Consider the following 24508-nt stretch of genomic DNA (forward strand, 5'->3'; position numbering starts at 1 on the left):
GAGGTGGTTGGGGCCACAGACTTGGAATTGGCTGGTTTGTATGTGAAAGATGTGCTCCCGGGCAAGCCCTTTGTTCTAAGGGCTAACCTTGGGAGAAGCAGTCTCTCAGCCTGCTAACTTTTTAAGATGTAAAAACATAATAAAATACAGAAAAATTTAGAAGATTAATGCATATACTTTAACAGTGTACAAGATCACCTATTTTCCTCACAACTTCACCAACATTAACAAATTGATGTTTGGTAATCTGGTGAAAAATGACATCCAGTTGTAGTTTTGAGTCATCTGTATTTCTTTTTTTTGCTCTTTTCCTTCTATTTTCTCATTCATTCACTAAAAAATATTAACTGCTTACAATATGCCATGTACTTATGATGTGGGCACCCTCAGAAAGCTTACATTTTAAGAAACGTATAGGGCCCATTAGAGAGAAAACTACACAACTTTAGAGAGACATAAAAAAACTGACTAACTGAAAGGACAATGTTGATAGATGAGAAGAATCAATGTCAAAAACAGTTATGGCAGTTATTACCAACTCAGTAGGTGTGGTGTGGGATCACAGAGTTTTCGGAGGAAGGCAGAGGTGGCAACTTGAAATAATGAATAGATATGAACATTCTTAAACAGAAAGGTACTATGAGGGTATCTGCTTCGCCAGATGTTAAAACATACTATGAAAACACAATAATGAAACCAGTGTGGTGCTGGTACAATAACAGACAACCAGAAACAAACTCTAGTTTATGTATGCGTGAGCAAGTACCATACTATTTTAATTATTACAGTTTTTCAATGCTTACAAATCTGGTTGTTTCCCCCAGTACAGTTTTCAGAATTTATAAAAATTGCATTAAAAAACAAAAACTACTTTTGACTGTTTGGATTATGCTTCTTTGAATACGATTTCATCCAGAAAGCAGACCTCATAGATCCAGGTGTCATAAGGGTTATCCACATATACCCACAATATTAACATGCTTAGTGAAAAAAAACAAAAACAAAACAAAACAAAACCCCACAGTGGCCATGGGGGAGGGGTCAGAGATTACTGGGACTTTTTTTTAAACACTTATTTCTCTACTGTTTAGAATTTTTTATATATAATAAAAATACAGTGACTTGATAATCTCCTAACTATACAAAAATAAATATAGGCAAAACAATAGAAAGGTAATGGTAGACATGATATCAAATATTTAACTTCTGCAAAAATCCAGTAATTGAAGCTGGTATATTCTCTACTTATTCTTTCAAAGCAAATAGAAAAGTATTATTTTTCATGATTTGATTTACTAAAATTTTTGTGTTTGTCAAGAGTCTTTTCTGAGCAATCCTTAAAACCAGTTTCAGTTTAAGGTGAATTGCCTTTAAACTTCTGAGACTACTGCCTTGTTACAAAGGTAAAGGAGATAATGTAAAGAATGCATCAAAGAGAAACACTTTACATAATGAGGTGTGGTTTTAAAAATGTCCTCAAATTTGTTTATTTTGTATGAGCTAAATATGTGGGTAAAATATAGCAGTACTCCATTTATATCTTATTATCTTTTCCAATTGAGGAGAGTCAAGCACCAAAATGCACTGCTTATTAGCTAGATGACAAATGGGCTTGGAGAATGTAAAATACTTCTCTATAACACTATACATTCGTGAAACAGCCAAGTAAGTATACTGAACAAATATAAAGACAAGTCTCCAAATACTATCTATCTCACCAATACTAAGTTGACGCTGATCAGTATTAGAAGAAAAAAAAATAACAATATTTAATTTACTCTTTCATAAAGTTTTTAATAAGCTATAATTTTCTTACATATACACTAGTAACCTTAAAAAGACAAATACTACCAAATGTTAACTACTGTACAATTTATAAAAAATATAATTTTAAGAATTTGGAATAATAAAGGGAAGGTACCTACTTCAAATGAATTAAATAAGAAAATGCCACTTTTTAAGAAATTTCACCAGGAAATGGGAAATTTCCACTTTGTCTAAAGGAACACCAAAACCTTTTACTGAAGTCAGCAACCTTGCTATTTTTGTTCAAGACTTCATCTACACAGTTTCAAATAAACCCTAAAAAATATTTTCCAGTACATATAAGGCCACTACACAGAATACATGACGGGAAAAAAGGACTCCGTCAGAATGAGAAGTCGTGAAGAACAGAGGTATGTCTTGCTCACCTTTACATCTCCAGTGCCTAGCACAGTGCCTGGCTCACGGTGAAAATGCTTAAGCAGTGGTTGTTGCTTTGCACTGAACCAGGCAGATGATACACCCTTCTACCTCTGGTTCGATTTTCATTCCATATTAAGCACGACCTGAGCTGCAGTCCTGGTTCTTGGCCCTTGACGTTAAATTGAATAAAGTAAGCCCATATGCATACACTTTCTACATCAGTTCTTCTGACAGGATCCTCAGGACTGATTCATCACGGGCTGTGAATCTTCTCTTATGTGGTCTAATTATTATTTCTTGGATAATGTCCACATGCAAAAGTAATGCATTTTCAGTGCAGTACAAGTATGTTCATATGAGTAAGAATGGAATAGAGGCCTTTCTTTTCCATGTTTTAAATAACAGATACATAGCATCTTATGACATAATTAGCAACTTTTAGACACTGAACATAATACACTGTATTACAATGCGATGTGGTAGGCTTCCATTTTAGGAACAAAAATCAATTTCACATGAAAAAAGATTTATTTTACATTTAGAATAAGTCTAAATTTTTAGCATTTAAGTACTGTAAAATAAACAGAGAGGAGCGTTTAAGATGTATAGTCTCCATTCTGTCCAAAAAGCCCGTACAAGAAGCTTCTTTTACAGTTATTGATCATCACCTCGTTGCCTTAAATTTCTAGATTTTCCATTTTCAATTCTTCTCTTTTTGAAGACTGGGGCCACTCCATCTGCCATGACTCCAAGAGAAGTGACTGTTTTTTCTTTAAAAACCACTTTGGGTTCCCCACCAACATCAGCCTCTGAAGTTGATACATATTCATTTTCAGTGCTTGGAAGTTCCAAATCTACCTCCTCACTGGAACAGAAAGTAAAAATAGAACCATTATTTGACAGAGTAAGATAAACTTTCACCTAATGTGTGAGCCCACCAAAGCCTCAAGGTCATCTTCCTAATGATAATAATAGAAGTTAGAAGCTGGTTATTTTGGAGTGGGAAACTATTTTAAAATACTGATTTTATAATATTATTTAAGATACTGAGCACCTGTTTATGGACACATGAGGAAAAGTCCCATCTATTCTTTTGTTCCTGTTGGGTGTATCACTGAAGGAAATGCTTGTACTTATGATTAGCAGTAGAAGTTACACAGGTGGATAAACGAGAAGTATCTTTGGAAACGGATTTTGCCGTGGACTGACAAGGACTCTGGAGGCTTACACAGCACAAGACGAAAACCATGGAATCTCAATGTTCTGGTGTAGCAGACTCCGTGAGACTGTTTGCCTAGCACCTCTTTTCTAGCACTAGCCCTTCAACTATCCACTTGGTTAGTATGAATAATCAGACGACTAGTCCAGAGCTCAGTACCTAATTAATATGAACCTATCATAGTACCCTACCGTCTACACAGTCAACTGGTTTGTGAAAGAGCAAGTAAGTCACACCATACCCATCAGTCCCGCCCATGAGCTTTTTGAACATGGACCAGAAAGATCATTATGTTTAACGCTCTAGTGGCCAAGAATATAAAACCTGTTGGGAACCATATATCCTCCTACTTAGAGAAAGGAGTTCTGCAGAGATAGAGAATGAGGCTGGCATGCAAAGGGAAGCAGGATGGGAGATGGAGAATCCTGCCAATGTTTCAGGCCTGGTTCCAATCATTCGTGAGGCCCAGTTCCTACCCCTCCTACAACTTGCAGGTAGAACCTTTCTGGGAATCTTTGAACTAATAACCTCTTTTTTTAATTTAAGGTAACTCAAGTTTCTATCACTTGAAACCAAAAGATTACCTGCTCAGCATGAAAGGAAGAGTGATGACAATAGAGAAAAGGGAATAAAAAGTAAAGGTATGAGTTAAATGTTAGAAGTCCCAGATATTAAGAGTTGAGAAACCCCATCTAAGAAGAGTGAAGATTAGTACAGATCTACACTCCTCAATCTCAGAAGAACCCAGGTAATGTAGTCATTCATCTTGATTCTTGGAAATAAAGGGAGAAAACCCTTTCCTGGAGGCCAGGAGAAGTTTGAAAGGTTATGGTAGATCTACAGTAGTAGTTAACTCTAATGACAGCAGCTATAGTGAATGTCTACTATAAACCAGACAATGCACTAGGCCCTTGGAATAGAAATATTCTCTTTTTATTTGGGGTCTTCTAGTTAGTGTCTTTTTTAGCACTACAACTCCTTTTAACTTTTTTTCCCTTTTGGGAACCACCTCTTCTCCCTTCTGAGTTTTGAGCTTAATTCAGTTCATGTCCAGTCAGAATTCACAGTGGTTAGCTCAGGAATAGGAACTGGGTATGTGATGAAAGCTAAGCAGGACCACTTTTGGAACTCACAAAGCAGCACCTCTTTTTTGCTGGGATCTCTAACTGTAAGTATGATATAAGCCTAAAGCTTTGCTACCAAGTGGGGAGAGCCTGTGAGAAAGGCAGTCAAGTCAGAGGAAAGCAGAGACAAAAGTCAGAGACATTCACTGATTTCTCATCAACTACGGCTCTTGACAACTGCAGTTTAGAGATAACATGGTTTTTATGTGTTTGCTTAGAATTTAAATTTAATATATGCTGTTCACTTCAATTATCTTAAAAGTACATGATAACAAATTTGCTTCCCTCTCACACAGACCATGTAGAAAGGTCTATGGTGGTAGAATTGAGAGATCTTTTTATGTTCCATCCTATACATACATGGGTAAACAAACAGGTTTAAAAGAGGTCTCTAAGCATTGTAATAATTTTTAAAAATGTAACAATAGTTAGGAGATTTGCTAGGATTGCAAAAAACAAAATAAAGGAGAATATAAGTACAAAGAATATAAGAACAAAGAAAATTTCAAATCAGTAATGGATAGTTCAAAACTAGAAAAACCAAAACCAAAAACTATTCTATATAATATAAAACTTGAGGAAGAAGCTATCTTAGTAGATCATGATGTTATATAACATTTCCTCAAAATCTGATGAGGGGATGCAAGAAATAGGAATTCTCACTGGAACAGGTCTTAAATCTGATTTGTTTTGAATAGAGATGCCTTCCAAACTTTATTGTATTAAAAATATATGTTAAATGCCAGTTTTGTTTGCTTTTCCTACTTCCCTATTTTCCCTTAAATTGCCAACAATGGTGCTTTCCAAGAAGGCTAGTAGCCCCTGAAGTTGATGGGGTATTCATTCTTGGCTTTGTATTTTTATGTTTTTACAGGAGTGGAAACTGAGGCTTAGAGAGAAGTTAAATAACTTGGTCAACTAAACTGTTATGGTAGTAATATTACTTGGATTAAAACCCAGGCCTGTGTTGATCTAAAACCTATATTCTTCCCCCTAGACCACTCTGCTTCTGGGTGAAACTAAGAAATTCCATTAGCCAAGCAGAGAAAGATTTGAGTAATGAAGAACAATAGGGTTTGGTCGCTGGACAAATGAATCTCTGTCCAAGAAAATCCATGAGAGACTCATTTAATTTCACAATCTTGGTGTTTTGTGTTGTATTTTGATAAAGTGATCAAGTCATAGTATTACTTCTTAAGTGGGATTACGGGGAGAGATAAAATAGAAAAAGAGTCCATTTTTGAAATCATGGTCCTAGGGAATTCCTAAGTGGAAGCTAACAGAAGTGGCAGTGAAGTAGGATATATACCCTTGTGACATAATCAGAGGAAAAGAAGTTTGTATTTGAAAGAAAAGAGTCTGCAAATAAAATATCTTACAGAGAATATACCTTCTTTTCAAATAACTTTAGAACAGTTACAAAAAATAATTACATAAACACTTCCTCAAAACCACGGTCATTTCCAAATTCAAAATGTAAAAATTGTAAAGGTTATAATACCTGAACACAATGTAATAAAGGTGGAAGAAAACCCAAAAAACTTCCACCTATGTAGAGATTGAAAAATAAGCCCTTTTGGAAAACCACCAAGTCAAAAGAGTAAGCAAAAACACAATATTAAATTGTTCCAAAACCAATGAAATCAAGGAATCATCACCCAAAGTTTATGTGATATATGGACAGAATTATATTCAGGGACAATACAGCTTTGACTATTTTCATTAAGAAATAAGAACAGACCCCTTCCTCACCTCCTGTCAATAGTCTTAAGTGTTCATCTGAAGAAAGAACAAACACAAAGAAACTTAAGACAAGTCAGGGGAAGAAAATTACAAAAGTAGAAATTAAGAAACAGAAACTCCATTAATAAATGGATATGTAATAAAATACACAGTTAAAAATAAGAGCTGATTCATTAAGGAAAAACAAATTTAAAAAGCCTTTAGTGGAGACCCCAATCTTCATTCCCACAAAATGATCAACAATTAGATAGCTATCCATGAAGAAAAACAGCTCTAGGAGAGCTCCGGAGTCCATTTAAGAAATTTAAGCAACACAGTGGAACAAAATACCATGAGAATAATTGCAAAAGAAGATAAGAAAGACAACTTCACTTTGCCTGCATCATCCCATCCCCCGAGCTGACACCACTCAAGAGACAAGAGGAAACCTCCCAGTTGGAAAGAGTTCCCCTCAACATGAAAAGAAGAGTGGGTGGGTGACCAGCTGATGCAACCTTTTGGGCCACTGCACGAAGGTCCTGCTCAGGTTTTTCACTCCACCCACAACGGCGAAGGTGAGACCTACAGAGACTGCTAGGAACGAGGACAAAAATCAGGGACTACCAAGAACAGCGATGCAGTGGGAGTGATTGATTGCAGTTCACAGTGACCTGCTCTACAGACAGACAAAGCAGCTTTTGCCACTGAAGAAAGAACCAACAGACATCACAGCTGCTGCAGATGCCCTACAGATTTCACCAGGTACTGTGCCGCATAGCTGTTAGCTTTCACTTATGTCAGCTGCCTCAGTCCCTTTGCCCTTGCCACTGCCAGAGCCCGGGAACCACACTGAAGTCAGCTCAGGCCTCCGTGCAAGATGGCAGCCTAGACTCCCATGGCTGACCCCACTGCCCTTTGCATGCTTGGGGCTAGCCCCACCAGCTCTGCACTTTCATAGTGCTGCCCTGACACCCATCACCAGCCTCTACTGCAGTGCTTACCCTCAGGGGGAGATTGTGCAGCCATGGGAAAGCACCCCGACAGCCAGGGTCCCTGAAGCTGTCAGTGAACGTATAGTTGACTCTGGCCCTTGCTGCCTGCCTGGCCCCTACTACTGTGTGTCTGCAACTGGCCCCGACCACTACATACACAGGCATCTGTAGCTGGCCCCGCAGCCAAGTGTATGCTCACCACCAGAGCCGGCCACCACCACTGCCTGTCCTGGTCTCTAGCTGCTGGACCTGGAAGTGCTGCTGAGGACCCCAACAGCCCTTGCAGCCACTGTGGAACCCCTGCAGTGTTTGCCAAGAACCACACAGTTGTTGGATTCTAGTGACCTGAGCTAAAGCGATAACCACCCCCCCGCCCCAGACCCACTGCTGCCACATGCCCCCTTGGCGCCTGGTACCACCAGACCTGCTCCAGTGTGCCCCACCTGCAGGTGGGAGTTTTCCCATACTGACATTAGTCTATAAAGTCTACAAGAGGTTTATTCCTTTTTCAAATGTGTAGACACCTACACAAGGCTGCTAGATTCACCAAGAATCGGGGAAAAATGTCTCTACCAAAGGAATACAGTAAACCTCCAGTAACTAGCCCAAAGAAATTGAGACCAGGAACTATCCAACAAAGAATTCAAAAAAACTGTTCTACAGATGCACTGAGAACTATAAGAGAATACAGGCAAACGATTTAATGATATCAGGAAAACAACAGAAGAACAAAATGAGAAATTCAACAAAGAGATAAAAAACATAAGAAAGAACCAAACAAATTCTGGAGCTGAATAGTACAATGACTGAACTGTAGCATTCAATAGAGAGCTTCAACAGCAGACTAGACCAAGCAGAAAAATCAGTGAGTTTGAAGACAGATCATTTGAAATTCTGTAGTCAGAGGAGAAAAAAAGAGTGAAAAGGATGAAGAAACCTTATGGGACTTTTGGGACACAATCAAGAGAAATAATGTATGCATCCTTGGAGTCTCAGAAGACGAAGAGAGGGAAAAAGGGGCAGAAAGATTATTTAAAGAAATAATGGCTGAAGGAATTCCCTGGTGCATCAGTGGTTAGGAATCTGTGCTTTCACTACGGAGGGCGCAGGTTCAATACCTGATTGGGGAACTAAGATCCTGCAAGCCACATGGTGTGGCCAAAAAAGAAAAAAAGAAACAATGGCTGAAAACTTGCAAAATGTGGGGAGAGATTTGTGGGTCCAAGTTGAAGTTAGTAGGTCACGTCAAAATTTCAATCCAAAAAGATCTTTTCCAAGACACATTTTACTAAACCTGTCTAAAATCAAAGAATTTTAAAAGCAGCAAGAAAAAAGAATTTCTTTCATACAAGGGAATTTCATAAGGCTATCAGCAGATATTTCAGTGGAGACCAGGATGATATATTCAAAGTGCTGGAAAAAAAATAAAAAAGCTAACCAAAAATACTTTACCAAACTAAACTGTCCTTCAGAAATGAAGGTGAGATAAAGACTTTCCCCAAAAAAACAACAAAAAAAAAACCGCTGAGGGTATTCATCATCACTAAAAGTGCCTTATAAGAAACGCTGAAAGGTTGCTAATTACCAACATGAAAACACAAAAAACAACGGTAAAGGTAAGCACAGAGTCAGATACAAAACAGTTTAATAATGTAATATGGTGGTGTGTTAACTATTTAACTCTAGTATAAAGGTTAGAAAACAAAGGTATTAAAAATAACTATAGCTAAAACAATTTGTTAATGTATACACAATATATAAAGATGTAAATTGTGACATCAAAATAATACTGTAAATCAACTACGCTTCAATAAAACATTAATGGGGGGGCAAGTGAAAAGGTACTTTTTGTATTCAACCAAAGTTCTTATTAGCATAAAATAGACTGTCATATATATATGAACTTTCATATAAGCAGCATGGTAATTACAAAGCAAAAACCTAAAATAGATTCACAAAAGATAAAGAGAAGGAAATAAAAGCATACCACTATGGAAACTCATCAATTCAAAAAGGAAGGCAGCAAGAGAGAAAAAAAGGAAAAAGGGAACTACAAAACTGCCCAACACCAATAAGATGGCATTAGTAAGTCCTTAAGTATATTAATCTAAATGTAAATAGATTTAATTCTCCAATCAAAAGGTACAGAGTGGTGGATGGATAAAAACACAAGAACCAACTATATGCTGCCTACTAGAGACTCACTTCAGATTTAAAGACACACATAAGCTCAAAGTTAAGGAATGGAAAAAAATATTCCATGCAAACAGAAACCAAAAGAGGGCAGGGGTAACTATTATTTATATCAGACAAAATAAACTTTAAGCCTAAAATGGTAACAAGAGACAAAGAAAGTCATTATATAATGATAAGGGGGTCAATTCATCAAGAAGATGTAACAACCTTAAATATATATGTGCCCAACACTGAAGTATATTAAGCAAAAACTAACAGGTATGAAGGGAGAAATAGACAACAACACAGTAACAGCAGAAGCCTTAAATAAACCACTTTCAACAATGGATACATCATCCAGAGAGAAAATCAACACGGAAACATCGGACTTGAACAATACTTTAAACCAAATGGACCTTACAGACATATAGAGAACATTCCGTCCAACAGCAGCAGAATACACATTCTTTTCAAGCACACACAGAACATTCTCCAGGACAGATCACATAATAGGTCACAAAATAAATCTTGGCAAACTTGAGAAGACTGAAATCATACCAGGTATTTTTTCTGACCAAAATGGTAAAAAACCAGAAATCAATAACAGGAGGAAAGATGGAAAATTCACAAATATATGGAAGTTAACACACTCCTGAACAGTTAATGGGACAAAAAAGAAATCAAAGGAACTCAAAAAATATCTTCAAACAAATGAAAATGGAAACACAATATACCAAATCCTACAGGATGCTGCAAAAGCAATTCAAAGAGGAAAGTTTATACTGATAAATGCCTACATTAAGAAAGAGATAGATCTAAAAAAAACAACCTAACTTTACACCTCAAGGAACTAGAAGAACAAACTAAGCCCAAGGTAGCAGAAGGAGGGAAATAACAAAGATCAGAGCAGAAATAAATGAAATAGAGACAAGAATAGGAAAGATAAGAAACCTAAAAGCTGGTTTATTGAATAGAAAAACAAATTTGACAAACTTTTACCTAGACTAAGAAAAAAAGAGAAGACTCAAATTCAGAAATGAAAGAGGAAACATTAAACTGATACCACAGAAATAAAAAGGATTGAAAGAGACTACTATGAACAATTATATACCAACAAATTGGATAACCCAGAAGAAATGAATACATTCCTAGAAACATACAACCTACCAAATGAATTGTGATAAACAGAAAATCTGAACAGATCAGTAACAAGGAAGGATACTGAACCAATAATTAAAAACCTCCCAACACAAAAAAGGCCAGGACCAGACGGTTTCACTGGAGAATTCTATAAAACATTTAAAGAATAATTAATGTCAATCCTCCTCAGACTCTTCCAAAAAACAGAAAAGAAGAGAATATTCCCAAACTCATTACAGGAGGCTGGCATTACCCTGATACCCAAGCCAGATAAGGACACTACAAGGAAAGAAAACTATAGACCAATATCCTCAATAAATATAGATGCAAAAATTCTCAACAAAATATTAGCAAACTGAATTGAACAGCACGTTAAAAGGATCATACACCATGATCAAGTGAGATTTATCCCTGAGATGTAAGGACAGATGGTTCAACATTTGCAAATCAATTGATATTGACTGAAACTGAAAGATAAACATCTTATCATCTCAACAGATGCAGAAAACGCATTTGACAAAATACAACATCATTTCATGATAAAAATACTCAACCAATTGGGAATAGAAGGAACATCACAAAGGCCATATATGACAAATCTACAGCCAATATCATACTCAATGGTGAAAGACTGAAAGCCTTCTCTCTGTGATCGGAAACAGGACAAGGGTGCCCACTCTTGCCACTCCTATTCAACATAGTATTGGAAGTCCTAGCCAGATCAATCAGGCAAGAAAAAAAAAGGCATTCAAATTGGAAAGGAAGTAAAATTATCTCTCTTTGTAGATAAGATGATCTTATATATAGAAAACCCTAAAGACTCCCCCTGCCCCCCACCCCCTCCAGCAAACTGTTGGAACTACTCAATAAATTCAGTAAATTTGCAGGATACAAAATCAAAATACAGGAAATTCCCTGGAAGTCCAGTGGTTAAGACTGCGCTTCCACTGCAGGTGGCACAGGTTCAATCCCAGGTCAGGGAATTAAGATCCTGCAAGCTGCACAGCGTGGCCAAAAAAACCAAAATCAAAATACAGAAATCAGTTGCATTTGCATACACTAACAACAGAACATTTGAAAAAGAAAAAACAATCCCATTCACAATGCATCATAAATGATAAAACACTTAGTGATAAATTTAACTGAGGTGGTGAAAGGTCTGTATACTGATAACTACAAGACACTGAAGGAAATTGAAGACACAGACAAATAAAGATATCCTGTGTTTATGGATCAGATCAATTAATATTGTTGTAATGTCCATACTACTCAAAGCCATCTGTAGATTCAATGCAATCCTGATCAAAATTCCAATGGTATTTTTCACAGAAATAGAAAAACAATCCTATAATTTTTATAGGAACCACAAAAGACCCCAAACAGTCAAAGCAATCCTGAGAAAGAAGACCAAAGCTGGAGGCATCACACTTCCTGATTTCAAACTATACTACAAATCTTCAGTAATCAAAACAGTATGATACTCTCATAAAAACAGAAACATAGACCAATGGAAAAGAATTGAGAGCCCAGAAATAAACCCTCACATATAGGGTCAACTAACATTTGACAAAAGAGCCAAGACTATTCAATAGGGAATATATATTCTTTTCAATAACTGGTGTTGGAAAAATTGGGTAACCACATGCAGAAGAATGACATTGGACCCCTATCTTACATCACTCACAGAAATTAACCCAAAGTTTATTAAAGACTTAAACATAAGAAATGAAACTGTAAAACTGCCAGAAGAAAACATAAAAAAAAGAGCTCTACCTGACACTTGTCTTGGCAACGATTTTTTGGATATGACACCAAAAGCATGGTAACAAAAACAAAAATCAACAAGTGGGACTACATCAAACTAAAAGCTCTGGGCAGCAGAAGAAATAATCAACAAAATGAAAAGGAAACGTACAGAATGGAAGAAAATATTTGCAAATCATATATTTGCTAAAGGGTTAATATTCAAAATATATGAAAAACTCATAACCCAATTACAAAATAACCCCAAAGAATCCAATTAAAAAATGGGCAGAGAAACTGAATAGACATTTTCTGAAGAAGACATACAAATGGCCGAAAGGTACATGAAAAGATGCTTGACGTCACTAATTGACAGAGAAATGGGAATCAAAACTGCAATATCACCTCATACCTGTTAGAATGGCTAGTATTAAAAAGACAAGAGATAACAAGTATTGGTAAGGATGTGGAGAAAAGAGATACCTTCAGCACTGTTGGTAGAAATGTAAATTGGTACAGACACTATGGAAAACAGTATGGAGGTTCCTGATATTAAAAACAGGACTACCATATGATCCAAGATTCCCACCTCTGCATATACATCCAAAGGATATACAAACGGATCTTGAAGAGATACCTGCACCCCCATGTTCACTACAGCATTATTCACAATAGCCAAGATATGGATAAAGACGATGTGGTATATACATACAGTGGAATATTATTTAGCTATGAGAAAGAAGGAAATCTACCATCTGTGACAACATAGATGGACCTTGACAGCACTGTGCTAAGTGAAATAAGACAGAGAAAGACAAATACTATATGATATCATTTATATGTGAAATCTAAGAAATCCAAACTTACAGAAACAAGAGTACAGAGGTGGTTACCAGGTCTGAGGAATGGGGGAAATGGGGAGATTGGGCAAAAGGTACAAATTTCCAGTTACACGACTATTGGGGGAATCTAATTTATAGGATGGTGATTATAGTAACCATACTGTATTACATACCTTAAAGCTGCTAAGAGACTAGGTCTTAAATGTCCTCACCACAAAAAAACCAACCAACCAACCAAACAGAAACATGGTAATTAAGTGTGACATGGAGGTGTTAGCTAACACTATTGTGGTAGTCATTTTGCAACATGTCAATCAAATCAACACACTGCACACTTTACTTATTTATTTATTTTGGCCGCACCATGCGGCTTGTGGGATTTTAGCTCCCCGACCAGGGATTGAACCCAGGCCCTCGGCAATGAGAGTGTGGAGTCCTAACCACTGGACCACCATGGAATTCCTATGCACACTTTAAACTTACATGTTATATGTAAATTATAGTATCTTAACTAATTTCTTAACTAAAGAAAAAAATTCTTTAACAAATATCATCCCAAAAGAATAAAAAAGTTTACAATGTGATTTTAAAATAATTGAAAAATTTAAACATACAGGAAGTTTAATGTATTACCATAGGTTCTAAATTTTAAGCCCTTGATGAAACACAAGATTTTAGGGGAAAATATGAATTACTGAAACTGACTAGCTGAAGCTACTTCCTACCCCTGCCCCCCTAACACCAGCTGCAGCATGTAACAGTGACTGAGTGCTTAGGTGTTCTAGGTACCAAGTATGAACACAGTGATAAATGTGTTAACTTGTTTTTTTCTAATTTATTCCTCACAATAAATTAGAAATTAGGCAGGAACTATTATTATCCCATTTTACAGATGAAGAAATTGAGGCTCATGTAGATTAGGCAACTTGCCTAATGTCACATAGATAGTATCCAAGAGACTGAAAAAGCTATCAAAAATTACCTCCTCCTAGAACTCCAGGACCAGAAGATTTTACTAGTGATTTTTTAAAAAACTTTTTAATCCCAGGGAAACTATTAACTATTTTAGAACATTAAAGAAATGGAAAGCTACCTAATCCATTTTATTTAGCATAAAACGATACAAAAATCTCATAAAATTATCATACATTTAACAAACAAAAACAAAACTAAACCATAGACCACCATTTCCCAATCAGTTTAACACATCAGAGCTATGGCTACTGAAATTCACCAAAATCTATTTCTGATAATAATCCTTGAACAATCCAGAAATAAAGCACACTTCCTTAACATAATAAAGATTATCTATCTTAAGCCAATAGTCAATATAATCCTCAATATAAATTTTAGAGACATTTCTATCGATATCAGCAACAAAACAGATGTGTAGAAATGCCCACTCCCCTTATTATTATATAACATTGGGCTTAAAAATGTAACTAAAATACATAGGACATGAAATAAATAGGAAGTAGTATCAACAGAAAAAAATCAAAAAATATTTGCAGACAAGTTTCTACATGGAAAACCCAAGACTCAGAGTAAGTCTTAAAAATAATAATCAGCAACATAATTGGACACATAGGCTTTTTCACACCATAATTACTGGTTTACAAAATAATGGAAAAAATGGACTAAATCTGCAATTAAAAATAGCAAAATATGTAAAAATTTATTCATGTACTTAATAAACATGTACTAAGCACCTATTATGTTCCAGTCACTGTTTTTAGTCCTGGGGTTACAGAAATGAATCAAGTAGACTAAGTGGCTACTTAGCTTACATTCAAGAAATGCAAGCATGAGACTTACACAGAGGCAGCTACAAAAGCCAGAGAGAGAATCCTACAAAATGACTTGAGTAAAAAGAGGCATGTACAACATTTTTTGATGAAACTATGAAATATGGAAAACACATCAATTTTTGCCAAATTCAACAAGTACAATTTATTTGTAATATTTATATAAATATTATACTTGTTGAACACTTGCAAATGATTTAATTAACATGGAAAAAATGGGAAGAGACTACTTAAGAAAATTTGGAAAAAAAAATACAGGGATACACCACCAGATATAAGAACATACCATATAAAAGGATATAGTTAAATCATAATAATTAAGGCTTTATGGTACTGTCACAAAGATAGATGGACCAATGGAACAGAATAGGTAGCCAGAAACAAACTGGTAAATTTAAGAATTAAACACAAGATAAAAAAAAAATGCCACTTAAAAATGGGGAAGAATGGTACTGGCAAAATCGGTTTGCCAGGTAAGATAAAAAATTATTTACAATCTCATCTCGGGACTTCCCTGGTGGTCCAGTGGTTGAGAATCCATCTTACAATGCAGGGGACACCGGTTCGACCCCTGGTCAGGGAACTAAGATCCCACATGCCGAGGGGCAACTAAGCCCACGTGCCGCAACTGCTGAGCCTGCATGCCACGACTACTGAGCCTGCATGCTCTGGAGCCCACGTGCCACAACTAGGGAAAAGCCCGCACGCCACAACTAGAGAAAAGCCCGCGCACCGCAATGAAGAGCCCACGCGCCACAACTGAGACCCGATGCAGCCAAAGAATAAATAAATATTAAAAAAAAATCTCATCTCATACAATGTATCAAAATTATTAAAGATGGATTAAATAACTACACAAAAGATGGATTAAATAATTACATAAAAATGTGGGCTTCCCTGGTGACACATTGGTTAAAAATCTGCCTTCCAATGCAGGGGACACAGGTTCGATCCCTGGTCAGGGAAGATCCCACATGCTGTGGAGCAACTAAGCCTGTACGCCACAACTACTGAGCCTGTGCTCTAGAGCCCGCAAGCCACAACTACTGAGCCCGAGCGCCACAACTACTGACGCCTGCACGCTTAGAGCCTGTGCTCCGCAGCAAGAGAAGCCACAGCAATGAGAAGCCTGTGCGCAGCAACGAAGACCCGACAAAGCCAAAAATAAATAAATTTAAAAAAATAGTAATAATTACATAAAAAAGAAGTAAGACCACACAAACCAGGAGGAAATACAAGTATAAACTTGACTTTTGGATGAAAAAGGGTAGTATCAATAAAACAGATCACAAAGGAAAAGAAAAGATATCAGACTAAACATTACAAAGTTCTACACATCTAAAACCATTATAAGCACAATTAAAAGTCAAACTACAAATGTGGAAAATCCACCATAACTACTACTAATAAATGGTTAGCTTCTGTACTACATAAGGATCTTATGCAAGTAAGGAAAGACTAATACTTCAATAGAAAAATTTGCAAAGACTATGAACAGACAATTCACAGAAGAGTAAATACAAAACACTGATAAATACAGGTATATGAAAAAAATGTTTCAACCTCACCAGTAAATCTACTTAGGAAGTCAGACACAATCCATCACATATTAAACTGGCTGATGTTAAGAATAATGGCTTTACAGTAAACTTATCACATGGAAAACAAAATACTCAAATTTTAAGAAATCTCAACTTTGAAGTACAGGAGATATTGGTATAGGAAGACCATCCTCCTATTGTAAGTCACTTAAGAAATCACTTAGGGGCTGAAGTAATCAATGCAGTCTATTATTTCTGCAACTTCAATATACAAATCAATATACTTATGGTCCCTGGCACTATGTAGCATTAAATACACATTTCCTAATATTTCATTAAGTAAAATAAAAGCTGAATGTTTAATAAAAACATTTTAACAGTTCAAAGCTATATTATGGTACAGTATCACTAAGGAATCAATTATTATTAGAACAGTATATAAAGCTGTCCAAAACTTGTATTACTCCGTCTTCTGAAAAAACATGACCTTTTCATTAAAGTACAGTTTTTTGGTTTGTTTTTTTTGGCTGCCCGCACGGTATGCGGGATCTTAGTTCCCTGACCAGGGATCAAACCCAGGCTCCCAGCAGTGGAAGCGCAGAGTCCTAACCACTGAACCGCCAAGGAAGTCCCCTAAAGTACAGTTTTAACAATGAATAATTTCACTATAAAAGTATGCATGGAACAGTTATATTACATTACCATTTCAAAGCATTAATGTTTGGAGAAAAACTGCTTAATTCATATAAATACTTTTTTCCCACCTGAAGATATTTTTTAAGCATTTAAAAAACACCAATGTGTGAAGCTGGGGGTGACATTTTCCTTTCATTGTGTAAATGATCCTAAGACAATAGCTGATATGAACACATAAGCTAATAATGTAAACCAGGTAACATCTCTACCATGATCTTGTTTAGTTGATAAAACTGCCATTTTTTGAATAAAAACTTAGCTAAGTGTCATAAGCCATTTTCAATACAGTAACAAAACAAGAGCTTTTTTCTTGCCTTTAGATAGATCCCATGAAGCATGTACTGCATATGCAGGTATTTGTTTCTCTGATAGAATAACGATGGTTGAGTGTGATAACGCACATGTGTGCATGGTATGTTAGTGTGGGAATGTGTGGTCAATAGAAATGTCATGTCTTAGTAAGAATTAAAGCAATCATTAGTTTACTTTAAAAAAATAAACCTTAGCTTACATTTTAAAATATTTAATTAGAAAAAACAAAACCATTCTAGAAATAAAGGAAATGAGCTACACTTTTAATGAGCACCTTATTCCTGAAATTAGGTACTGCAATTTATGGAAGTAATGGGACGTAAAATACCTGTAATAACGGTGGCATTAAGTTTCATGTACTTACTGGGACTCAACCTCTTGTTTAATTTCTTGCCATTCTCCATATGGGTTTGATTTTTTATGAGCTTTGGGTTTTTCTTCATTTGGACCTGATGAATTCTTCCCTTGGGTATTTTTTTCTTTCTGTGTTTCTGGTTCAGTTCCTTTATCACTATTTTTATTTTTTTCCTGCAATGTCAAAGTTAAGAAATAACAAACTTCAAGCAAAACTGCCAGGACCAAAAATTTCTTTAACGTAGTCTTGGTATTGATTTATAAATAATACATTAACTCAATAGTTCAAATTAGCACGTAACACAACAAACGTACATAAAAGAACTTTAATGCTTGATTAGGTTTTTCATTAAGTCTAAAATGCTAACACATCATGGCCAAGGCTGTTTTTTAAAATAATATAACATGATCCTATTAACGTTCTACCCCCCTCAGAGACATACACTGGCCTTTTTATCCTCTCTTCTCCACTTTACTGCTTCTCTCCTTACTTACATGTCCAACAGTGACCTCCCTTTATACTGTGCCCCTTTTGAATTTAATGCCATGTCACTGGACCCTTCTATACCCATTATCTATTTAAAGAACTCCCTCAACAAATTAGTGTTAACCGAAATCCATCTTCATGTTGAGGACACTGCCAAAACCTCACTGGCCTATACAACTGGTAATGATGTGAAATTAGAAAAAGACACACCCCTGAGGTAGAAGTAGCTCCCAAGGAACCCCTGGAGAGGGCTGGTGCTTTTACGGCGCTTTTATCATCTGGGATAACAAAGCCCCGTGGCCTGGTTTAGCATGTGGACCATGCATTAGATTTCAGTCTCTTCGTAAACTGCACAACCATGGGTGGCAGTCCTGGAACACTGTTTTGTTTGCAATTCTTTGAATGGATGTTAACTCATTCCCTTATGCTGTTGATATCATAGAAGTAGGAAACAGCATCAGCTTTCTCTTAGACAACCTGACTGCTTCCAGGCCATGACATTTTTAAAGTAAGACATTTTTACTGAGGTCACGCAATAAATGCCTCCTCCTCTGAGGCTCATATCACCTTCTGTATAGTTCTCTTCCATTCTCCCTCTCATGATCTAATGACCTCTGGCCACTACTCCATATATATATTTTTTAACGTTCACACTTAATTGTATGTATGTTTTTTCCTTTATTTATTTATTTACTTTTTGGCCATGTGGCATGTGGGATCTCAGTTCCCTAACCAGGGACTGAACCCACGCCCCTGCACTGGAAGCGCAGAGTCTTAACCACTGGACCGCCAGGGAAGTCCCCATTTCTCCATATCAAGTGATGACTCTGGCAACTCTGTATGTTCTCTCTGTTCAAATTCTTGTTGTCCACACTGTAAAGCAACTATACTCTAATAAAAACGAAACAAAACAAAAAACCAAAACTCTTGTCATCCCAGAGCTTAAAAATTCCCTACCCTCAGTTTTGTGACCCACAAGACCAATGACTTTGGCCTTCACTATATTTCAGCTGCCTAATAAGATATTTTCCTCATATGTAGCACCTGGTACATAGGTAATATTCAAATATTAGATCCTCACACTTATGTTCCTTTTAATTTGAATGAGGTCATCACTCAAAAATGACCCACTTACAAAATCTTAAACTCCAAAAGCCCACCCTCTGACCACAATGTTATTCTTTTGGCTTTCTGGCTCGCTTACTTCTACAATACCTCCTATCCAACATCGTTACCATCTCTACTACCTTTATTTCCTGTGTTCTGAGTTCGTTAGTCTCATCTAGACTTTACATTCTTCATTATCAGGCCCCAGCCCACAGAGAATCACGTTATAAACATTCTTTTGCTAGCACCCTTAAATATTTTTGTCCCTATGCCTGTCTATTGCATAGGACCTAAAAATCTCCAACACAAATCTATCTAACCGTTAGTTTGTCAAGTGTTACAAAAAAAAAAACACACAACCATACAAACTGATGAGATTTCAGAATTTATGACATCCAATTTCAGCAGAGACTTTAACACTGCTTAGTAATGTGTCTCCAGTTATTTCTTCTCCTGGTCCCCTTAGTGATTATTCAAAATACATATTCAGCTCCACAGGGCTGAATTAATAATTTTATATTCATATCATGGAATACTATCCATCCATTATTTTAGTACATGAAGACTTAATGATGTCTTTGTGACAGATTAAATTGGAAAGTGATAATAAAACCTTATTACAGTATGACTCCATACCTTGTTTAAAGCAATGTACGAGTCTGAATAGAAAATTATAGACCAATAACATCAAGGTATTATACTGATTTCTCTGGGAAGCGGCAGGATTATAGTTTGTCCTTTTTTGTTTATCTGTATTTTGTAGTATTTTGTTTGCTTGAAGTTAATAATATCTGTCCCACGTTGCATGCTGGGTTACCTAAATTTCACTATAAACACTGTGCGATATCTACTACACAAGAGCTTTGCTGCTGCTCTTCTATAAACTGGATACATTCCTCACCCTAAGTTCCACCAAGATTTATGGGGTAGGTTAAGAAGTTGCAGGCAATGACAAGACCCTAGGTAAGGCTGGAAGTGCCCTCTCTCCAGCATCCTGGATATTCCTTCACCTCTCAGGCCAGTACTCAACCATGGATCAATGCTATGTATCTTGTCTGCTCTGGCACCCAGGCTCCTGAGTGTTCCTGGAAAGGTCACAAAAGCAGGACTAGCAATACTATTAACACTATTAAAATGTCTGTTTTACTTTCCCACCATGGTTGGGCACTTAGCACCACCACCTGTCAATCCTCTTACTTAGTTCATTTCTTCTCCCACCCTGGCTCAGTGATTATTTTAGACTGTTAATGTTGTCAAGCTCCCCAAAGCTTCTCACTCTCAGCAAGCAATCTTGATTTCTTTATACATGAGTAAGTTGAGGCTAAAAGGCAGGACTCTTCTTTCCTGACAGCAAATCATCCATAGTCATACCTTATAGAAAATGAAAACCTTACCTTCTTACAGAAAATGAGTTTATTCCTTGTTCAAGACCAACCTATCCACTTACCCGTGTTGGTATTCCCTTTCTACCTCCTTTGGAGCCCCTCTTAAGGAAAACATCACCACCACAAATCTCTCACAATTAAAAGTCAGCATGTAGCCACCATCTTATCATCTAATTTCTACTTTTCATTTCATATCCAAACCACATATACACTGTGAACCACTTTTCATCCTCCTGTAATCTGAGTTTTCCCACCTAAAACTCTGGTATAACTGCTAGAAGGATATCAAGGACTTCCTTACTGCAAAATTCAATGGACATTTTTCCTTTTCTAGACCTAGTTAATCCCTGATGTTCTCTACTCCTTTGGCTTCTGGGATACTGAATTCTTCTGCTTCTCAGCATACCTTCCTAATCACTCTTTCCTCATTCTGCCTTGTGGGCTCCTCTTTCTCTCCTGCACTTAAATGTTTAATGTTCCCCAAGGTCATTTTCCTAGGTTACTTCATCCATTCTGAGACTTAAATTACTACCAGTATGTTGATGATACTCAAATTAACATTTCTAGCCTAGACATTCATACTTGCGTGTTCAGACAGCTCTCTGAATGTTACAGAGGCATTTCAAACTTAGGAGGTCTAAAAATGAATTTACTATATTGTTATCAAATAGATATCAATAAATGATACAACCATTTATCCGGGTGCCAAAATGCATCTCTTGGTTTTATTTCTATCTTCTACCAGAAAGCTGAAGAAAGTCTGTAGATCTTTTCATAAATTAACAAACTGTTGTAAAGAGTAAATTAAGAACTTACCTTAAACTTTATTTTTAGCTTTTGCGCTTCTGTAGAGACCTCTCCTTTTTTTCCTCCCTTTTCTGCTTCTTGTTCCCCATCAGAAGCACTATATGAATCTGATGGTTTGGACTCTTCTAGGGTGCCAAGTGACTTTTCATTGACTTTACTAGAAAGCAGATCGCCAGAGTGTGGAATGAAATCATCAGGTTTTTCCCATCTGGATTCTATTCAACACATTTTAATAGTCATGTTATTTAGTTACCAATTCTCTTTAGAAGTAATTCCCAATATAATGTTTCCTGTCACTTACAGTATATTAAGTGACAACACTGCATCTGTTTCACACCATCACTTGATCAAGAAGATAATAAATAAGAGATCCCAAAGGTCTTGCTATTATCTCTCAGAAATTAAATTCAAGCAATCTGGATTCACTAGATGTATAAACTACAGCCCCAATAGAAAGAGACCTAAGAACTGGTAATACTTTCTGAGGACTCAAAATTTAACCAACGCCAGTTTCAGGAAACATCGTAATGGGCACACATGAGATTTCCTGAAATTTATTTATCACAAAATTTCCCTGGGATCTTCAGAAAGTGGAATAATATGGCGAAGATCTGAATGAATATAATTTGTCATTTTATAATAAGGGAAAAAAAAAATCTCAGTTGAACTCTACTGCCACCCAGTGGTTTGTTGGGCTTTTAGTAAAATGATAGCAGTTCTAATTATCTGCATTTATTCTCTATTTTTAGTTTAATAAAAGGGACAGGGATTCTAAAATTTATTGTTCAACTGGGAAAGTTTTAAGAGTAAAGGGGGCTCTATTAATAATCACACTGATCCAGACATAAACTGAAATCGTTGAGGGAAAATCAGTATGTATAGTCCCTTTTTAATTACAGGGTTCTTTCCAGCACTAATGAAAAAAATTACTTTTTCCTTGTCTCTATTTCACACAAGTAATAACAGAACTTACAAGAAATAATTGGTTAAGCATCTAATATATACCAGGCACTGTTTGGGGAACTTTAGAGACACATGACCATCATGAACTCACAGAGTACAGGATCAGCTCTACTTAACAGCAAATATAGGCTCAGTGACTTACCCACAATCATAGAGCTGGTAAGGGAAGCTGTGCGTTGAGCTCACTCAGATCTAACTCTATAGTTATATTATATGTTATTTTATCTTTATAAGGATTCAGTACATCAAGTTTACTGAGGTAGAAGCATTGTCATCATTAGGCAGGCTGGGTATCTACTTGGAGGTCAAAAGGGCCTTTTCCTCCTAAAAGACTTAATGCTATGTAGCAGTCTTTGGAAAGCAGGAATTAAAAAACAAACAAACAAACAAAGCTCAAAGTTACACCAATACTATAGCTATTTTGGTAAATTTAATTGCAGAAGAAACCAACTATAATTACTGGAAAGACTAGTTTTATGAAATTAGATAAAATCTTAATTTGAAAAACTTAGATAATAATTAGGTAACAATAATTATGCATGTTTTCTAAATATTTATATAACTGAAAATTATTAAATTAGTAAAAGTGAAAATTAGACAGTCTTAGCCACTGCTAAAATAGCTTCAGTTCTGCTTTTTAAAATAGGAGAAGGCAAGTTGAATGAAGTGATCTTCCAAGGTAATGATTATATTTCTAAAATAATCACGATAAAAACCAATGATGGTAGAGAAAGTAAAAATGATTTTCAAAGTAAAAAAATTTGTGAATGCAGTATCACTTGAGAATAACAACACACGGCTCAGTATATTATAGAAATCTTTTTGCTTTTCCATTGTATTAATGTTTTTAAATTATAAAAAATACATACTTGCTACAGAAATATGTTTATCACTATACTAAAATTCTCAAGTTCAGACAATTCATCAGCAGGCTAATAAGCAGTGTGAGGTACAATTTTAGACAGCTTAAGAGATAAACAAAGGTAATACTTACCCCCTGTTTCTGTATTATAATAATAGGTATAGCCATTTTCACTTAAACCTTCTACCCAAACGGTCTTCACTGCCGTCTAATGGGAGGAAAAAAACCAGCATAAACTGAAGATGTGGTTATATATTAGATAACTAAGGCAGAGTCAGCCAACCTTTCCTTTCCTCTTGACACCTGGCAATTAAGGGTGGTGGTACTGATCATGGCCAGGAAGCTTGATTTGTGTTAATCATGAGCCACCTTTCAGGGAGGGAATGCCTTGCCCCTGAAAGCCAGAAACAGTTCTTTGCAGACTGACAGGGACATGTAAATGTCAACTGACTGCCACCCAACTAATAATATTTGCCCTGTGTGGACTTTTAGGGTAGACATCACTTTTCCACCTCCATCCACCCTTTTAACAAAAGGACTATAGAAAGAAAGGAACAAAGGGGGTTGGGGGGACAGGGAGGCTTATCTGGAAGTTAATTTGCTTAATCAACCCTACAAAAATCCCAGAAGCCAATCACTTAAAAGAATTTTAAAAAGACTATTAATGTGCTTCAGTTACCTTTTTTAAGTTTCCTTGAAATCCTTCAGGTTTCTCCCACTGAGATGCTTAAAGCAAAATATATTGCATTTGTAAAATCTTCCCAAAAAAATTTAATTTGGCAAAAAATTACAAGATATTCAACATGAACAAAACACTACGTGTCTACAGTTTAAAACATAATTGAAAAATAAAAAGAAACAACATACATCCCAGTAGTACTGTGAAGAATACATGTGAATGCAATGTAACCAAGAAGGAAGGACAGAACGAAGGATAAGAAGTTACTGGTACTTCACAAGAATTATTAGAGCTAGGTAGGGCTTCTCTTAAAGATTTCTTGGAATTCAGGCTTGATAAATTTTGACATCTTGGGGCAGGGGAGAG

General features: G+C 36.2%; 1 protein-coding gene across 1 annotated transcript in view; it reads right to left on the reverse strand.

Annotated features, from left to right (window-relative positions):
* Nucleotides 1-740: 740 nt before the first annotated feature.
* Nucleotides 741-24508, reverse strand: part of WBP4 (WW domain binding protein 4) — a 32647-nt gene continuing 8879 nt past the window's right edge. The window contains exons 6-10 of the mRNA XM_068526351.1: nucleotides 24143-24189; nucleotides 23596-23671; nucleotides 21648-21853; nucleotides 17863-18026; nucleotides 741-3052 (exon numbers count right to left, since the gene is read on the reverse strand). Coding sequence (XP_068382452.1) covers nucleotides 2842-3052; nucleotides 17863-18026; nucleotides 21648-21853; nucleotides 23596-23671; nucleotides 24143-24189 — 704 coding nt within the window. The 3' untranslated portion in view covers nucleotides 741-2841. The remainder of the gene's footprint in view (nucleotides 3053-17862; nucleotides 18027-21647; nucleotides 21854-23595; nucleotides 23672-24142; nucleotides 24190-24508) is intronic.

This window comes from Eschrichtius robustus, chromosome 18 (genome assembly GCF_028021215.1).
Source record: "Eschrichtius robustus isolate mEscRob2 chromosome 18, mEscRob2.pri, whole genome shotgun sequence".
In the NCBI taxonomy this organism is placed as follows: domain Eukaryota; kingdom Metazoa; phylum Chordata; class Mammalia; order Artiodactyla; family Eschrichtiidae; genus Eschrichtius; species Eschrichtius robustus.